The 18,125-nt window shown below is 37.9% G+C and overlaps 1 protein-coding gene across 1 annotated transcript in view; it reads right to left on the reverse strand.

Annotated features, from left to right (window-relative positions):
* Nucleotides 1-18,125, reverse strand: part of col4a1 (collagen, type IV, alpha 1) — a 43,601-nt gene that overhangs the window by 12,943 nt on the left and 12,533 nt on the right. Inside the window, exons 2-30 of the mRNA XM_079464604.1 lie at nucleotides 10,204-10,263; nucleotides 9,266-9,355; nucleotides 9,020-9,064; nucleotides 8,896-8,940; nucleotides 8,729-8,791; nucleotides 8,588-8,641; nucleotides 8,427-8,453; nucleotides 8,184-8,261; nucleotides 7,995-8,057; nucleotides 7,660-7,695; nucleotides 7,527-7,565; nucleotides 6,418-6,510; nucleotides 6,166-6,201; nucleotides 5,963-6,022; nucleotides 5,689-5,724; nucleotides 5,496-5,540; nucleotides 5,377-5,409; nucleotides 5,060-5,120; nucleotides 4,855-4,890; nucleotides 4,395-4,541; nucleotides 4,125-4,202; nucleotides 3,920-4,003; nucleotides 3,167-3,237; nucleotides 2,289-2,480; nucleotides 1,983-2,151; nucleotides 1,801-1,893; nucleotides 1,399-1,503; nucleotides 377-474; nucleotides 27-177 (exon numbers count right to left, since the gene is read on the reverse strand). Of these exons, the coding sequence (XP_079320730.1) occupies nucleotides 27-177; nucleotides 377-474; nucleotides 1,399-1,503; nucleotides 1,801-1,893; nucleotides 1,983-2,151; nucleotides 2,289-2,480; nucleotides 3,167-3,237; nucleotides 3,920-4,003; nucleotides 4,125-4,202; nucleotides 4,395-4,541; nucleotides 4,855-4,890; nucleotides 5,060-5,120; nucleotides 5,377-5,409; nucleotides 5,496-5,540; nucleotides 5,689-5,724; nucleotides 5,963-6,022; nucleotides 6,166-6,201; nucleotides 6,418-6,510; nucleotides 7,527-7,565; nucleotides 7,660-7,695; nucleotides 7,995-8,057; nucleotides 8,184-8,261; nucleotides 8,427-8,453; nucleotides 8,588-8,641; nucleotides 8,729-8,791; nucleotides 8,896-8,940; nucleotides 9,020-9,064; nucleotides 9,266-9,355; nucleotides 10,204-10,263 (2,188 nt within the window). The remainder of the gene's footprint in view (nucleotides 1-26; nucleotides 178-376; nucleotides 475-1,398; nucleotides 1,504-1,800; nucleotides 1,894-1,982; nucleotides 2,152-2,288; nucleotides 2,481-3,166; nucleotides 3,238-3,919; nucleotides 4,004-4,124; nucleotides 4,203-4,394; nucleotides 4,542-4,854; nucleotides 4,891-5,059; nucleotides 5,121-5,376; nucleotides 5,410-5,495; nucleotides 5,541-5,688; nucleotides 5,725-5,962; nucleotides 6,023-6,165; nucleotides 6,202-6,417; nucleotides 6,511-7,526; nucleotides 7,566-7,659; nucleotides 7,696-7,994; nucleotides 8,058-8,183; nucleotides 8,262-8,426; nucleotides 8,454-8,587; nucleotides 8,642-8,728; nucleotides 8,792-8,895; nucleotides 8,941-9,019; nucleotides 9,065-9,265; nucleotides 9,356-10,203; nucleotides 10,264-18,125) is intronic.

Here is an 18,125-nt window from a genome sequence, read left to right on the forward strand (position 1 = left end):
GCCACAAATGAAGTGGGTACAAGTACCTTTTATTCCCTGAGGCCCAGGTGAACCTGTATGTCCTTCATTTCCAGGAACACCTGGCATTCCAGGATTACCCTTCTCTCCTGGAAATCCTGACACTCCTTTCTGACCTATGGAACCTTTAGGACCTGGAAGACCCCTGCCGGGTTCACCCTAAAATACACAGTTTAAAGTCAATAAAAAATATTAACACTATTATTGAACTAATTTATATGACATTTCAATAAGATTTAAAAAAAATCTGTTCTCACTTTACATTAGAAAGATGTATACAATGCTTATATTGTGTATGTACGTTTTGCTAAACAGTTTTACGATTATATGTGATCAAAAATGTAAATGACATGCATACTTTTTGCCCAGGTGTCCCTGAACGACCAGGGAAGCCATCCTGACCTGGCTGACCAGGCTCTCCCGGAAGGCCAGCGGCTCCTGGAATCCCAGAATACCCTAACAAATGAAAAATCACATGGTTGAGATCAAAAGAAAGACGTTAGAGAAACATCCTTTGATGATTATTCATGCATGTATTTGGACAGGCAAACATGTACATCTACCAAAAACAAAAACGGCCAACAAAATTTTTTTGCCAAGCACTGCCATGCAATTATTCACACTTTCCCCCAAAATAACTTTATTATTCATACTGACAAATACGTTACTTGATGACAGCAGATTTTTTTCTGCTTATTTAAAAAGAGGCAGAGACTACAGAGAAGCTTTGTTATTGATTGGTGCTAAATGGAGAGACTGTCATCTGAAATCATTTGAACCAACAGAAATTGTCCTTGTCGTTTGTTTACAAGTTGTTTCCCTTCCGTGGTTAGTTTTGTTTTAAACATCTCAAATATAAAATCGTTCTGGGGCTCAAGAAAGCCGTCACAGTGACTTGTAGTAATGCGCTCATGTTGTGTGTGTGTGTGTGTGTGTGTGTGTGTGTGTGTGTGTAAACTTGTCAATGACGCCCTGGATTATGCACGTCTGCAGCAGCGGGAAATAGTGACATGTGAGTGACCTGCACACTGGCGTGCAGTTGACTATCACACACAGCCTGCAATCGTGGCTGGCTCACATTCTACTGGTCTTTACACATCAAATAACAACATGAAGAAATTCAACATTTTAATTACACGCGAGTACTTGTAAGAAATGCATGCCCTGTCGCAAAATGCGACCATTTAGTCCCAGTATGGAGCACTGTATAGTTATTGCATATGGTGTTCTACTAGTAACTGATATAGGCTACTTATATATGTGTTTAAATTATATAGAAACAGCATCTCAGGCAGCAGGACTGTTTCTCTGTTAAAAGTATTTCCATTTCCTCATCTTCCAACATATTCTGACCGTTACAATTTTGCACCTATAATTTACCTTTTGGACCCGGAGGACCTGGAGAGCCAATTCCTTGCAGCCCAGGATCACCCTTTACTCCTGGAAATCCTGGAAGCCCAGGTTCACCTAGTGGACCTCTATCACCTGAGGGACAATTTGGTAAAGCTGTCACCAACTAGTTTGTCTCACAGCTATGCACTTTTCAAGTATAGTACAGGTCACACTTGAATATAGATAGAGTTCCAGAATCAAATAACTTGGTAATAGTATTTAAAACACTGGTAACACATCCCATAATGACAGAACATCAATGTATCAATTACCAAAAAGATGATATAGGCCTAGAATTTGGAATATTACATATTCCGGTACTACGTTTATTTTTTACTACTGGTATAATGCAAAACCCTAGTCACACGTTTTCAAGATTTTGGAATTTACCTTGAAGACCAGGTCTGCCTGTCTCTCCCCGAGGCCCCGGGGAACCCTGAGGTCCAGGTAGACTTATAAATTGACCAGGTTCACCTTTACGTCCTACAAGATACAGTATTTGGGATTATGGTTTTATCAGAAAGCATGGTAGTAATAGGCAGTGCGTAAGTAAATGTTATTCAGTTACACACCTGGTGGTCCTGGCCTTCCTGATGTACCTGTAAACCCTGGAGTGCCTTTTTCACCAGGTTCACCTGGTTGACCAATTCCCGGAAGACCTGGGGGACCTCTCTCACCTGAGAGACCAGGTACACCTGGATCTCCGTCATGGCCACGTTCACCCTTTATACCAAATCTAGCCTGAACATCAGAAAAAGGTCGATTCGTGTGCCTTAATTAACATTACAGAGCATACTATGCTATTAAGCAAGCATTTGCAATATTTGTCACTTATTGTTATTGTCAGGTCCATCATTTCCATTATGAATTGCACTTACAGGCTCTCCTTTGGGACCAGGTTGGCCAGGTCGTCCATCATTTCCTGGGATACCATCAATGCCTGGAAACCCTCTTTCTCCTGTTGTACCAGGGTAACCCTTATCTCCTTTCAGCCCCGGCGCAACATATATATCACCAGGCTCGCCGTGAGCACCAGGGGCACCCATTAAACCTGGAGAGCCATCCTTACCCTAAAAAACAAAGATATGTCTGGTTTCAATTTGGTTAGATTCTGAACATCATTAGTAGACAGCATTTAGATAAAGCATTCACAAGATTAATAAATATTCTGATACATATTTATTTTATAACTTGAATGCACACTAAGTTACTTCTAAAGAAAATGTCTACCAAATGCACGAATGCAAATAATCCCATGAGGTCTCTTTTTAACTCGAGTGTTTCTCCAAGACTCCAAGATTAAATAGTAGTGAAAAAGTGCAGAGTAGTCTTCATGTATCTCTTAAGCTACAATTACACTAAGGTTTGATTTCAGAAAATTCTGAGTGAATGCAAGCTAATGCCAGAATAAAAAAAACTGTAGTAATATTGGCAGGAACATTTCCAGAACATGTCTCTTAAAGGGGATGTGCAACGGTGTATCATGCATTCTGACTTGTTTAAATTGTAAAATGCTACGCGTCAACCAGGGAGAGTGAGAGAAGGAGCATGCGCACACGTCAACCAGCTGGAGCAAGAGAGAGAGAGCACTGCATTCGCCAAATTCAGCGAATTTTCTTTTTATTTGTTTACTGCATTTCCGTGAAGAATGTTATATAAACGGTGGATATTGGAGATCGTTTGAAACTGATAGATGTCGCGCCATTAGCAGAATCATTTCTACATTTTGCTCAATAACAATGGCAAATGTTCATACCCGAATTCCAGGAGGGCCAGAAGGTCCTGGTATACCCTTCTCTCCTTTACTCCCCGCTGTTCCAGGAAAACCTAAAATAAACGCATCCAGTATGATGCATAAGTATGGACAACACATAACAACTCAAGTATGTTTTAAAAGATGAAAAATGAAAAGGTTTTTCTTTTGCGTTTTTTGAAAAGTTTCATGTACACACAACAGTAGTGTCCAAACAGTCTGCTATATACTGATCCGGGAAAACAAATAAAACTGAATATTTTGCATGCCAGGCCATTGGATGGCAATGTTGCGTTTTGATGCCTGCACCCCAAAAGTGCTTTTAATACACTTGGTTGACATAAATGTGTGTTTGTCTGAAGAATGTAAATAATGTGTTTCTGCTGGCCATAGTGGTACAGTAAATCCACTTTGCAGCAGGAGAAACGTTAATACATATGTCCAGCAGCACCAGCACAGAGGACCAGAGGCTGCCATATTGTGTTGCGCCAGTAAACATGTCATCGTTTTCAGGAAGTTCCGTCTTGCAGTATACAAGGAGATGATAACAGCAGCGTTTTCAAAAACTTGCACTTTGAGACCCGTTTTCAAATGTTTGCGTTCCCCAAAGCACTGTTGTCATAAATGAACAATCAAAACGCACAAAAAGTTACAGTTGAAAATGGTGTTGTGTAAACGGCCTCTCAGTGTTCATTCAAACAGAAACACAGGCTTTAGGACACCTCAACATACGAAGCCACGATCATTTCTTCTCACCTTGCGGACCCTTTGGCCCTGGGGGGCCAGGTAATCCTTGGACCTCGACAGCTGTGCAAGCAGTGCATGTCTCGCCTTGATCACCTGATAAAGCAGGAATTATGAACAACTTTGTAGGACAACAAATCAGCACTGAATAAATGAATAAATGCATGTCTAAATGACTGAATTAATGAACAAATCAATGAACCGTGGAACGCCTTACCTTTTTGTCCCTCTTCCCCCTGCAATCCTGCGGGGCCAGGAGGACCTATGGGTCCTTTATCAATATTACAATCTCCATCTAAAATTAAATTAAAATGCTGGTAACAAGCTGAAATGTCCAATCAAATTAACCACCCTTCCCTCATTGAAATGTATCTGCATCATTGACGCTTTCTAGTACAACATGCTAAGTCTTTTTTTGTCAAGATGTTAACAAGTAATGTTTATTACCACAGCAAGAAAATGTTACTCATATCTGAAGTAGTCTTACTGATCTCTCCTGGGGGTCCAGGTGGTCCAGGAGGTCCATCAGCTCCATTTTCTCCTCTGAGAGATTGACCGTCAGCGCCTTTGTCTCCCGCTTGACCAATCTCTCCAGGGAAGCCAGGAGGTCCAGGGGGGCCTTCAATATATCTGCCTGCAGCCGTCCATGTATGTGAGAGAAATAAGGGGTGACTTTTAAATTATACTCACATAATTGCACATAACCCAACACTGTAAAAAAATGCTGGTTTGTCTCAAATCCATGGCTGGGTCAAAAAACAACAGGCCTATCCATTGGGTTATAATTGATCCTATGTTGGGTTGTTTCAACCCATGGTTGGGTCAAATCTAAAAGTTTTTGAATTCATTTAACTCAACAATGGGGGCTGTCACTTTTTGACCTAACAATAGGTTGAAAAAAAGCCAGAAATCTTAATACTGTATATTATATACTGTGCCACACTCACCTGGGGCACCAATAGTTCCACGCTCCCCAGGGTAACCTTACACAAAGAAAACAACTGAATACATAAACAGACTTCAAAATGTGACTATATAACTGTATATTGTTCAAAATGGGAGTTTTTCGGAACATGGTGGTCCAATCTAGTGAATCATCTTAGAAAAGCATCGAAACAGCTGTATACAGGGAATATTGTTGTGTAAGTTCACCTCTCTCTCCTTCTGCTCCGGGAAGACCAGGAGGACCAGGGGGCCCAGGACGACCATTACCCTTTAAAATAATTACTACAATCACTGGTCCATAGGATTTTTCTCAAGGTCGTAAAACACCAAGTCAATGGTCTTGTTTTTGCAGTGTGTTTCACACTGTTGAGCTTTTCGGTCAATGGCACGTGTTGAACAGCATTGGAGAATTTATTGTTTTATTATTTCACTATTATATTCTTAAATATTCACTTTAAAGTATACTCTTATACTTATCTTACAGAATAATCTTTTTATAAACTTATAGAAATCGTAGTACTTACATAACCTGGCAGTCCTCTTTCTCCTTTGTCACCCTTACATGAACAAAAGTCATAGTTTAGTCAGACAAAAGTAATTTTAGTCATAGTGCTTTTTGCTTATTCAAGATTACTGTATTTACCTTTCCGCCATCAATTCCAGGAAAACCATCAAAGCCCCTTTCTCCCTATCAAAAACAAACATACAAAATAACACATGCACTGTGTTGAGAGTAAATGAAAATCATGATGAAAAATTATAACAACAGATGAAAAACAGCTGACAGTTTTGCATTGAGATGCAGTAGTCATTTGGCCAAAAACACTGTATTCTACCTTTTCTCCATTCAGTCCATCTTTTCCTGGTTTCCCCTAGAAAACATCAAATGAAGGCTCATATGAGCTACTGTAATAGGGCCCCAACAAAACCATGGAAGTGATCATTTTGATCAAATAAATAAGAAAAATTATATAATTGACCATAACATGTTGTTTCATTATGCCTCAAAATACACTGTGTTGGAAATTGGTAATGAATTTGAGTAAAAAGCATCAATTTCGCCATTAGAGCATAACGGCATAATTTACTAAATTACCATCGGTAACTTACCGGAGATCCTTGTGGTCCCTGTTCACCTTTGATTCCTGATAGATGTGATACGCAAGTCGCCTTTGTGCAAATGGGTACAGGTTTGTTTACACATAAGATGTAAATATCAATGGATCTAGTAGCATTACATAAAAATGAATCTGTACACAGTTGTTGTTTGACATTATTTACACATATGTGACTTATTCTGTGGTACTACTTACGTTTTCTCCTTTATCTCCTTTCAAGCCTCCTTCACCCTAGAAAACATTCAAAACATGGGAAAATGTGCCTTCGTTGAGAATTTGTTTACATGGAGTTCAATCGTAAACAGTAGGGTACAATTATGTACCCTAAATCATTTTATGTTTTGTACCTGTAGAGGTAATGTCACAGTTATTAATTCCACGGTAATTGTCAATACTGGTTAACTGTTACACACCAGAATGAATCGTAGGAATATTATAACATCATACCCGTGGTCCAGGAATATATGTTATCACTTCTGACCCTGAAACTTCATCATGCTTTCCAGGTGGACCAGGGGGACCTTGTAAACCTCTATCTCCCTTAAAAGAAGAATGGAAATAAATATGACACTATGTAATCACAAACTAAAATTGCTCAAATTAAAATGTCAGAACAAAAGATACATTCCATCTAAAAGCGAATGCTCACCCAGACCTGCATGAAACACCTCGTGTAACCACACCCCCACTAACCTACATCAGTTTGTGGTATGATTTGACTAATGTATAACCTGATGCTCCAAATATGGTAAGAGGCGTAACATTTTCATGTTTGAAAATGCAGTATTCGACCAATCACTACGCACTGGTTAACTGGCCAATCATAGCACACCTCACTTTTCAGAGCGATGACTTTTGTAAAAAAGAGAAGAGAAAAGAGAAGATACAAACATGCACAGTATGTGGACAATAGGGCGTTTTTAAACCTTAAATCGTGTACACAGATTGAATTACATCTGAAACAAGTGATAATATTCATTTTAGCCGTGTCATATGACCCGTTTAAACACACAATACTCACTTACGAAACATTGATAACCAAATCAAATGCTATAGAAATTTCTTAAAGATTTAATTAGCTATTAATAAAAAGTAATATAAGAAAATGAACCGGAAGTGTTTCTGGACCAGTGTTTGTTTTACAAAATGTTCTTCGTAGAGGAAAAAGATTCTTCAGACTACTAAAATCAGAAATTTTTGGGGGAAAAACAAAAAGTGGTTCTTCTGTGGCATCTCTGTGAAAAACATTTTGTAGCACCTTTGTGTTTAACAGCGTACCATTCATTTAACTTAATGTGTTTTTCTTGATCTTTAAAACAATTACTGTTCGGAATTCATTTAGTCGACAAGTAACCTTTGTATGAAACACACATACAGTACAGAATATAGCTAAATATGTGGTCTAGTCATATGACTTTAGTGTTTGATATACTGTAGGTATCGCAGGTTTCACAACTCAAGCAAAATTGTTACCACCACATGTCATGTCTAATGCATGATTGACAGATGCATTACGAGCGAATGAAAGTATGTGTCAAAATGTTTCCCAGCCTCACCCTGTCTCCTTTCTCCCCTTGAAATTTCAGCTTGTCACCCTGCATCAAAAACAAGCAACATTGGTCAGTTCTAGACACCAACATTGCCTAAATGTGTGTTCAAAGATTTAAACAGGTTCAATAAAACATTTACCGGCTCTCCCTTTTGACCAGGAATACCAGGCCTTCCCTTCAAAATGTAAAATATAACAAAAATAAATATATGCATAGGAATCCGTTACACAATTGTTAATAGAATGTTTTGGTTAGTTTACTGATTTAAGATTTAAGAATATTTGTAGATGTTGAACATAACAAAAGCTAGATATAAAAGATACCAACTTCAAATCAAAAACCAAAGAGTACGTAATGAACATTTCAAATCAAAATATCCATGCTATGTTAGCAAAGATGTTCCCGAGCTTCTGTAGAGCATGGTGTAAACAATTGTTTAATTGTCCTATTATTTTAATAAACACAGAGACTTACAGAGGGTCCCTCTGGTCCAGGGGGGGCAATTGGCCCTGGTGGTCCTGGAAAACCAGGTGGTCCCTAAAAAAAAGAAAATCTGAACATTACAACAGCTTATCAAACAACAGCCTACAACATTTATCAATTATGTATTTAAAAGTGAACATTTTCAAATTTAACAAACAGTTTCAACTCCTAAATGCTTACAGGTGAACCTGGAAGTCCTGGGAAGCCCCTGTCTCCTTTCTGAGGAATGGGTCCTCCGATAATACCACCTGAGTCTCCCTGTGAGAGTGAAATATCAATGCAGACATATTAAAATCATAAATAATTTTCTAAATTTCATGAATAAAGAAATATGTCGATGGTAAAACGTTATGGATAAGCAACTGTAAAATGCAGGTAACTGAACACCTGTATTGGTTATATTTTTATGGATGGGTTACATACCTTCATTCCCTGCAAACCTGGAAGACCCTGATTTAAAAAGAAATTCATCAGTCAGTTATTGCAGATATAATATACATCTGTATAGTGTCACAATAGACTAACCACGGACATACATTTGACATATTAGAAACATATGACATGATTTAAAACAATTTTCCTACTGGTGGTCCCTGTAGTCCGTTAACACCTGGAATTCCATCAAAACCACGCTCCCCCTGCAAACCACAAAACAAATCCATCGTGTGAATTGAATTATTACTTAAACACAAGTCTCACAAGAATCACCCCATAACAATTTGTACCTTCGTTCCATTACATCCTGGGATTCCTGCAGGTCCTGGTGCACCTTCTTGACCTGGAAGACCCTAATGCAGAAACATTAGCAGATGTTACAATGCTGATTTACTGTACCTCTCTAAAACCATTGTTTATTGACTATCACTATTCTTAAAAAAGAACCTCAACTTACTGGAATACCTGGACGACCAGGGAAACCAGCCACACCAGGTGGGCCCTGTTAAAGAAAAATGATTCAAACTAAATCTATACATCCGAATTAAATTGTATACCTAAACATGAAATAAAACACTAACTCTGTTTCCTTTCAATCCTGGGGTACCTAGCTCGCCTCCGGACCCCTGTGAGAAAACATAACAGTATTGAAAGAACTATAAACACTGCAGTATGATTCCCTGTAAAGCTGCTTGAACCGATGTGTTTTGTGGAATTGTAAAATGAAGCATTCTCAGATAGCAATATTTAAAAAATGTCTGGCCATCAACATGCTGTTAACCAAAGTGACACCTATGGGCTGAAAAGATGCTCTTAGTATGCTGTACCTTTGGTCCCATTGGCCCTGGGGGACCCTCGTAACCTTGTAATCCAGGAAATCCCACCATACCAGGCAGACCTGGGAGCCCTCTCTCACCCTAATGAAGAAAAACAAAAGAGGATTCATATAGAGATATTTACCATATTTACTGATATTATTCTAGTTGACTTTTATCAAAAAGTAACACCTTGCTCCTTTAATTTAAAATACATTTTCTAGTTGAATATCCTGTTGTTTCAACTGAGCTAAATATTTATATACTATAATACATGTATTTACCCCCATAATCATTCTCTGCACATCACCTGACCTTGTAAAGGAATCTTTGATGTTACCATAGCATCACCACTAGATGGCGTAACAGACTCTTCCATGTGAGATAAAAAAAATGAACTCAAGTGACCTAAATCTTTTTGTGTAGAGAGTATTAAAACATGAGAATACATGTTTTCTAACAAGGACCTTAACCAACATTTCCCCCATTATTGCAACCTCCAAATCCTACTTCTGCTTGATCCCTACACCAATATGTCGCCTTCCCTAAATTACACCTCCTGGGACCCCACACCCCAAACTTTCACTTCCCCCAGACATTGATAATCACCCTCTGTGAATGTTGACCCCTCAGGCTGATAAGGTGGACGCAATAAGGCTCATGGACTTAACCAGTGCACTGAAAAGGGGCCAAGGCCTATTCTAAATACATTTACATCTGATATCAAAATCTATATATTTAAAGCATTTAAATACATATTAGTTTATAAAAATATACCTTAATTTATAAATATATCTTAATTTAATAAATGATTAAAAGTCATTAAAGGTGTCTGACAGACTCGGTGGTTGTTAAAGAGATTATTCAATATGAATAAGATGAAGCAGGGAAAATAGCATACATGCTTTGTCATAATCTTTATTGTACAAATAATAGTAAAAAATACTCACCTTTGACCCCTTAATTCCACTGCAGTCGCATCCTCCACATGAAGACCCTGTGCATCCTCCCTGCAAAAAGAGAAAAGAACGTTATATAAATAAAATGCACAATATCACACGTTACCACTAGGAGGCAGTAAACCCTTTATATTATCATCTGCAGCAGGTCACAGAGATGCCATTGATGACCAATGACTCAATGGAATAACAAATGGATTTTGTATTTGTTTTGTAAACAAATGGTCACTAAAATTATTTTAGCATGAACACAGCTGGATAAAGTGCTTTGCTTAACTAAGAGTGAATTAGATTTGTGTGCACAATGGATTTTAAGACACAGTATGCCTGTTAATAAAGAGTAAACATACAGTGAGCGTCTGTTATTAGTTTTATCATACATTGTTTGAATAACAGGCCTCAGAATGTCACATCTGACCAGCCAGAATCGAGTATTCCAGAGCTTCACACACAGTACCATAAGAAGAACATAGCTAGTTTGCATTCATACAGACTGTCTGGTCCTCCCAACACTATCTGTACTGCAATATGTCATAGTGTATATGATATAGACAGGCTACGTTTGGCAAAATAATGTAACGGAACCGAAGACCCAAATAGCTGATCTGAGCATGCATGATACCGGACTCTGGGAACAGACCTACATGTCTCTGTTCCTCCATCCTTGAATCCCTCTACCACTCCACGTCCAGCCGCTTCTCCCTCACGTGTGTGGCAACAAGCCAAATGTCTGCAGCCAGATCACATATGGAGAATTAGGCCTGGCGAGCACTTGTACCAGCTGTTCTGGTCTGCCCTGAGCCTGCACTACCCCCACCCGTGAGCCCACCTTCTGTCCTAACTGAATCAATGTGTGGGTGCTGAGAGGACCATGAGAATCACTTCTTTTAGTCTCAAGTATCACCTCTGGTAAGGCCCGTTCTGGCAATTTCTATAAACGCTTTCCAACCCTGGGGTATAATCGCGTATGTGAACGACCCGAGATCTGGCAATAACATTAGATCTGACATCCCAAATGTAATCTCAGTGCCAATAAGAGATATTTTTTAAAATTCACAAACAAGCTTGTTACTACACTACAAGGGAACAGAATGTCATGTAAAACGCCCGTGCTTTCTATCACCATTGTTTTTGAATCGTCTAACACATGCTACGCAGCATTAACACGTTTAGTTTCATCTATCAGTCTAATAAAACAAGGCAAAGAAGAAGACCACTGTATGAACACCATGCATTGCGATTGCATATTTTTGTATGCTATAAGCTATTTGAGCTCGCTTTCAATTGTAACTTGAATCTATACTAGCAAGGAATATTGTGTCAATTTAACGTTTAAAGTCCCTGTGAAATAAAAAATTACAATACCAATTTTTTATTAATGAATGAATGGGACATTAATATAGCGCTTTATTTTGTGTTGCTATACAACCAAAACACTTTACAATCATAACAGAAGGGGGTCTTCGTGAAATTTTGCAGCGTTTACTGTAAATAGTTAATCAATGCGGGTCATTCACTTTTTAAAATACGTGTGCTCTCATAATATTTGGTGAAAATCTAAAAATGCACTTCCTTCCTGTAACAACTATCCATCTTAAATGACGTATGTTAGATGGTGTGGGTAGAGCATCCTTTAACTCCTCCCCTTCAAGTGACAGTCTCCTGCCAGTTCCGTTTCAAATTGCAACGGCTGTTTTTATACATCCAATCAAATCGCGGTGAAAACCGAAAGCCACGCCTACTATTTTTCCTCAATAGAAAAAAATCCATTTCACTCGGAAATGTGCAAAATACGTAAACAAAAACGATCAGGATTTCCGGTTCACAGGGACAATTCAAATCATACTTGTACAGTACTGTACAGCAATATCATCATGTTTTGAAATTGTATTAATATGAATTCATAACAAGCGTTCCACAAGTAAAACCTACTATAATAAATAAATTGTATTATTTTATATATTATAACTTGGATGCTGGACTGGATAACCAAGTTGAAAATTAACCCAACCCTTTTATCATATCAATATCTCAGTAACATGTAACGAAACGTGACAGAACAACATCATAATATTCAACTCTGCTACCCAGGCTAGCGTCCCAAAAAAGGGCCAGCGCCATTTTTTACATTTGAAAGAAACCTACGACTCTTAGATCTTCAAAGAGGATTATTAAGAGAACTTTTCTCTTTCCTGTTAGACTCTAGAACCATCAGATCTCTGAAGGCCAAAGTCAGTTTCTCCATCGCATGACTGAGGTCGTGCCCCGCCCTCGAGAAACGTCACACGTGAGTAGCGTGATCTCCGCGCATGTGTATAAATTGCTTTATCGATCGAGTGTGCGTTTTAGCGCTCAGAGATCCTGTGATGGCTATCAGCCACTTCAAACCGCGGCAGGTTAATCTGGAGCATGAATCAGAACAGCACGGGAACTGCTTTGAAATGTGTATTTTGTTTTTCCTTCCTGGGTCGGTCTTGCATCCCAGTTAACCCAAACATGACATGAGCAAAACAAAAGCACGAGCAGACAAGAGTGTTGATAAAACTCTTAACAAGTAATGGTTGTATAGTACTAAAATGTATTAGCTTTAAAAGAGAGATTGTTCGAGTGTGTTATCTGTAGTCCTCACTGCAGTGTTCTCAGACCAAGCAACCCGTGACAGTGTTAAAAAAAGAAACGGGCATGCAAACAGAGACACAACTTGTTCTCACTTTTGCTTTTGTGCTGGTTAAAAGTTGAATAAGTGAGATATTTGACACCTTTGGTGTTAGCAGAAGGCAGATTTGTTAACCCGTCATTTATTTGGCTTCGGGGGAAATAATCCACTTACGTTGTGGAGGAAGTATTGTGTGTTATTTGTTACAAGCCTCGCGAGGTTGTTTTATAAACATACATTTATTTTGTATTTCTTTGAGGCAAAAAGAATAAACATTAAACAGATTTGTTTTGCATGACCGTGCATGCAAGCAAATGATAAATCGGTCGAAACAAACTGTTTTTAATAGCTTATTTTGCTCTGTGTATCCTAGTTGCCATGTCCACTATTTGTTTTTCTTTAACAAGGCATTTTCCATGAATAGGGTACATACTGTATGTCAAAGCAATGCACAAATCCAAATTTCTTCTAGGAACTATTAAACCAGTATTATTGCACTATTCACACTGCAAGCGACTAAAAACATTTGCTTATTTTCCTTGTGGGATGTGAACCATGTACAAGCGTACGAACAAATATTATAGTAAAGGAAGATCATTGGGTGAAAGCATTTCGTACAAAAACATAAAGATGGGAGTGTTAAATAGTGAAAAAGATTGTGAAATTAGGGCTTTAAATCCCTGAGGTACAAACAGTTTGGGTGGATTCTGTCAGCTTGGCTTCCTTCCATGTGTATTTCAGCCCTGAGAACCCAGCACAGGCTGTCTATAACTTAACAGTGTGGAAGACTAATGTAGTGTGTAATGTATGTGAGAAGAGAGATCCAAATAGCATGTGTTATGCTGATCTTTTTCAATGACAGATTGCAGTGGTGGAAATTGGGAGGAATAATATAAGCTGCTTTGTAAAATCAACAGTTATTATTATAAGAGAATCCATGGCATACGCATTATGCAACAGGGGGGACATTTCTAGTAAATCAGTAACTGATCACTTGAGACGTGCTCTCAGCATACGTTGAACAATGACGTTGAATGGCTGCGTTTCAAGAAACCTTCTTAACGCTACGTCGTTCTTGAGTTATACCTTAAGCGGTGTCTTATCGTTAATACGTGTTTTCCGAAACTTTCTTAACACTACGTCGTTCTTAAGTTATACCATAAGTGGTGTCTTATCGTTAATACCGGTTTCCTGAAACTTTCTTAACGCTACGTCGTTCTTAAGTTATACCATAAGTGGTGTCTTATCGTTAATACCGGTTTCCTGAAACCTTCTTAACGCTACGTCGTTCTTGAGTTATACCTTAAGCGGTGTCTTATCGTTAATACGTGTTTTCCGAAACCTTCTTAACGCTACGTCGTTCTTAAGTTATACCTTAAGCGGTGTCTTATCGTTAATACGTGTTTTCCGAAACCTTCTTAACGCTACGTCGTACTTAAGTTATACCTTAAGCGGTGTCTTATCGTTAATACCGGTTTCCTGAAACCTTCTTAACGCTACGTCGTTCTTGAGTTATACCTTAAGCGGTGTCTTATCGTTAATACTTTTTTTCCGAAACCTTCTTAACGCTACGTCTTTCTTAAGTTATACCTTAAGCGGTGTCTTATCGTTAATACCGGTTTCTTGAAACCTTCTTAACGCTACGTCGTTCTTGAGTTATACCTTAAGCGGTGTCTTATCGTTAATACTTTTTTTCCGAAACCTTCTTAACGCTACGTCGTACTTAAGTTATACCTTAAGCGGTGTCTTATCGTTAATACCGGTTTCTCGAAACCTTCTTAACGCTACGTCGTTCTTGAGTTATACCTTAAGCGGTGTCTTATCGTTAATACCGGTTTCCCGAAACCTTCTTAACGCTACGTCTTTCTTAAGTTATACCTTAAGCTGTGTCTTATCGTTAATACGTGTTTCCCGAAACCTTCTTAGTTAACTATACCTTCTGTAAGGAATACTTTCGTAAGGTTGATCTGAGCCGCACTTAGCGATACCTTATCACTGTTGCCGACTCGTTCTACATCGCAGTTAAAATTAGATTTATTATAATTTTTTTTACTTTCACTTAGTTTCAATTTTACAAATAAAATTCTCAATGTTGTTAGCTTGTTTAATCAAAGCCTACTATACCAAATATTTTACAGGCCAAGGAGTCTATAAGGGAGCAATATGGGGAATTCGGTCAAACTATGGCAGCGAGACCATCCACGGAGCGTTAGTGTATGTGCACTATTTCATAAGAGAACATTTTACTCCCCAGAATGCTCGTAAACAATTCTTGACAATCATAGTAGGAAAATTTGCATTATACATTTATTTGTTCTTTTGAACACGAAATAAGATATTTTGAAGAATGTCAAGAATTCAAAAGGCACTTTTGAATACCAGTGTAATTTTTCCTACTGTGGTAGTCAAAGGTGCTCTCAAATCGAATGTCAATTTGGACAACATCAAGGGATGACATACAATTGAAAGTTGGCAAATGTGTTCAGTGTGCAATCAAAAGTCAACATTTCAATGTAAAAACATTGATGTAAAAGTCAATGTAAAAAATCCCATAAAAACTGACATTTTCTGGCAGCTGGGGTGCCAGAAATAAACCTTAAAATAACATGTTTTTCAAATTTCCCTGTACATTTTCTATAATGTTACGGTTTTTGACAATATTTTCAAAAATAAACTGTAAAAAATTACATGTTTCCCTGCTTTTCTTTGAAATTTGAAGTCCTTTACTGTAATTTAGTTTTTTGACTGTATTTTGTAAAATCTGTAAAAAAATATTTTTTTCACCAAAATATATAAACAAAACGAAGAATTATCAAATGTCATGAGCTAAGTAAAAGCACCCTCTGAGCAATAACATAACATCTGGGGAGCTGTGTGGGAACATTGCTGTGAGAATGAAATGAACAAGTCGACAGAAATGTACACCATGAGAGAGCATTACTCTCACAATCACACAATTATTTCCTGTAGTTTGAACACTTTCTTTCATGCATCTTAAAGATTGCCTGATTACTTCTGTGCCTTATCTTGAGGGATGTTTATCTAAAAAGAATCAGAGTATTGTTTTGTTTTCTAAAAAACTAAAACAAAAGCTTTCCTGTTGGAAATGCCCTGCCAAATGTAACATTCAATCTCTCTTTTCTCATATCTGTAAAAAGTAGGATGGCTTCCTTCCTTTACAGATAGAAATGTGCTCAATAACCTCACATTCCCTGCTGAGATAACAGCTTGTAGCTTAAAACTGGGTTTTGGTTTCTGGTCATTAGTTTATTTATTATTTTGGACCACACTGTAAAAAAAAAGTTAAAACAAGATAAATTTTGGGTCAGCTGGATTGACAGAAATATAATGTAAAATAAAATGTTTTTTCCTGTAAAATTACATGAGCAATGGATAATTTTACTTTTTTGACCGTATTTAAAAAATAAATTAAAGAAATTTGTTAAAAAAGTAAAATTCCGGGTTTATGTGATTTAACGTGGAAATCGAAATAATTTTTCTGAATAATCAGAAATTCTTTGTAAAATCTAGTTTTTTTTTACAGTGACCAACTTGATTGGTCCTATCAGGAGAGGATTCTTGAAAACCAGCCATTATCTTGCAAAACCCAGCTACTGATAAATTCCCAGTAGGAATTACAGAAGGGTTGATGATGTCCAGTCCTAAGCATCTACCTACACTTTAAAACATGGTGTACAGGGCCGTAAAATCACAACATTCCTGCTATGACATCAGAGAGTAAAGCTGCCATATGGAGGCAGTTAAGACAGTGTTACCACATAAAACAAGGTTCTGCTAATGATTTCATTAGCAAAGCAAAACAAAATGCTACATTTTTGTTCTAGGGTGTAAACTGAGCTTGTTAAACACTAAAACTGCAATGAAACTAACAGGTTGAGTTTACTGTGAGAAAATATAGCACCTGCTTTAAATATCTTTCGTGGAGTACGTACGCAAAACGTTTGTATTTCTGTGTGCATAAAAACAGCATTACGAATTTTAGCATCAAGCTCATGTTTGTCACTTTGCTTATTGGCTGCATAGCAGGGTGTAAAACATATAAAGTATTTAGGGTGAACTGAACATGAAGCATGTCTGAGCCAAGTCCAAAGAATGCTTCCTACCACTCTTTCCTCTTTTCTTCAATACAGGAATGTATAACATCCTATTTTAACCGGAAGTGTGGCTTTCCTGGTCAGCCTTGATTCATTACAGTAGCATATTTACTCTAATAATGTCTTTGTCTCAGCACTTGACATCTGCTACTGGAGCCAAAAGCACCGCCAGTGAGGAAAAGCTGTCTATACGAAGAAGAATACAAGGAAATCTGGTGATTCCACACCAGTTTGCTCAAATACAGTATCATCCCTTTTCTGATGAAGTAGTTGCCCGTTTTAGCTGCTAACAGACCATCTGCATTGTTATCCACTACCGATGTTCCAGCGGCATATTCAAATACAGTAGATACTTTTCCCACGGCTGCTTACATTAAACATGAACGCAGTCATTCAGCATTTTATTGTTTCAACATGTGTACATTGACATGCCGCAGAGAGGCGGCAAATGCATATACGCTCCATTATCAGAGGGTTGACATGCATTGTCCTACACACACATGGAGGCTGGAAATGACTTCATCGGACAACAATGAAAGAATGTACCATTGTGTTTCGTGTGCATGATTTGTGCTGGACTGGCGTATGAATGTTGAACCGAAACTAAATTTGTGATATTGAAATTTGTGCAATAGTACATTTCAAATTGACTACGGTTCGTTGTAAAGCAGCAAACTAATTTTAAACATAATGTTAGTATTGCTGCAAAAAATGTCTCGAAATGATGAAGAAATAATGTTATTTTTACAGTGAAATAATGGGGTTTGTGAATACCTTCATTCAATTTACAATAAGGCAGTAGAAACCATTTATTCCTATCTGCTCTCTCAGGACTGGTCATGCTGGAATCACTGCCATAGATGGCATGAAAGCAAGCAGATGTTATTAAACCAGCAGACGTGAGTTGAAGCTGTTTACTTCTTCGAATATTCATTTCCAGATAGCAGAAAGACTGAATGACAAGGTTTGTTGGCCCGAGATTTAAACTTCTCAGATGACAGGATTTTCAGATGAAAGAAAACATCTCTACTAAATAAAAAGAAAACAATAAAACACGGCTCTACATTTTCACTCCCACTAAATAAGTTCATGCACTACAATAATATTTGTGGGTGGCCCCATTAGATTTGCTGTATTCCAGT

The sequence above is a fragment of the Barbatula barbatula genome (genome assembly GCF_947034865.1).
Source record: "Barbatula barbatula genome assembly, chromosome: 9".
Classification (NCBI taxonomy): domain Eukaryota; kingdom Metazoa; phylum Chordata; class Actinopteri; order Cypriniformes; family Nemacheilidae; genus Barbatula; species Barbatula barbatula.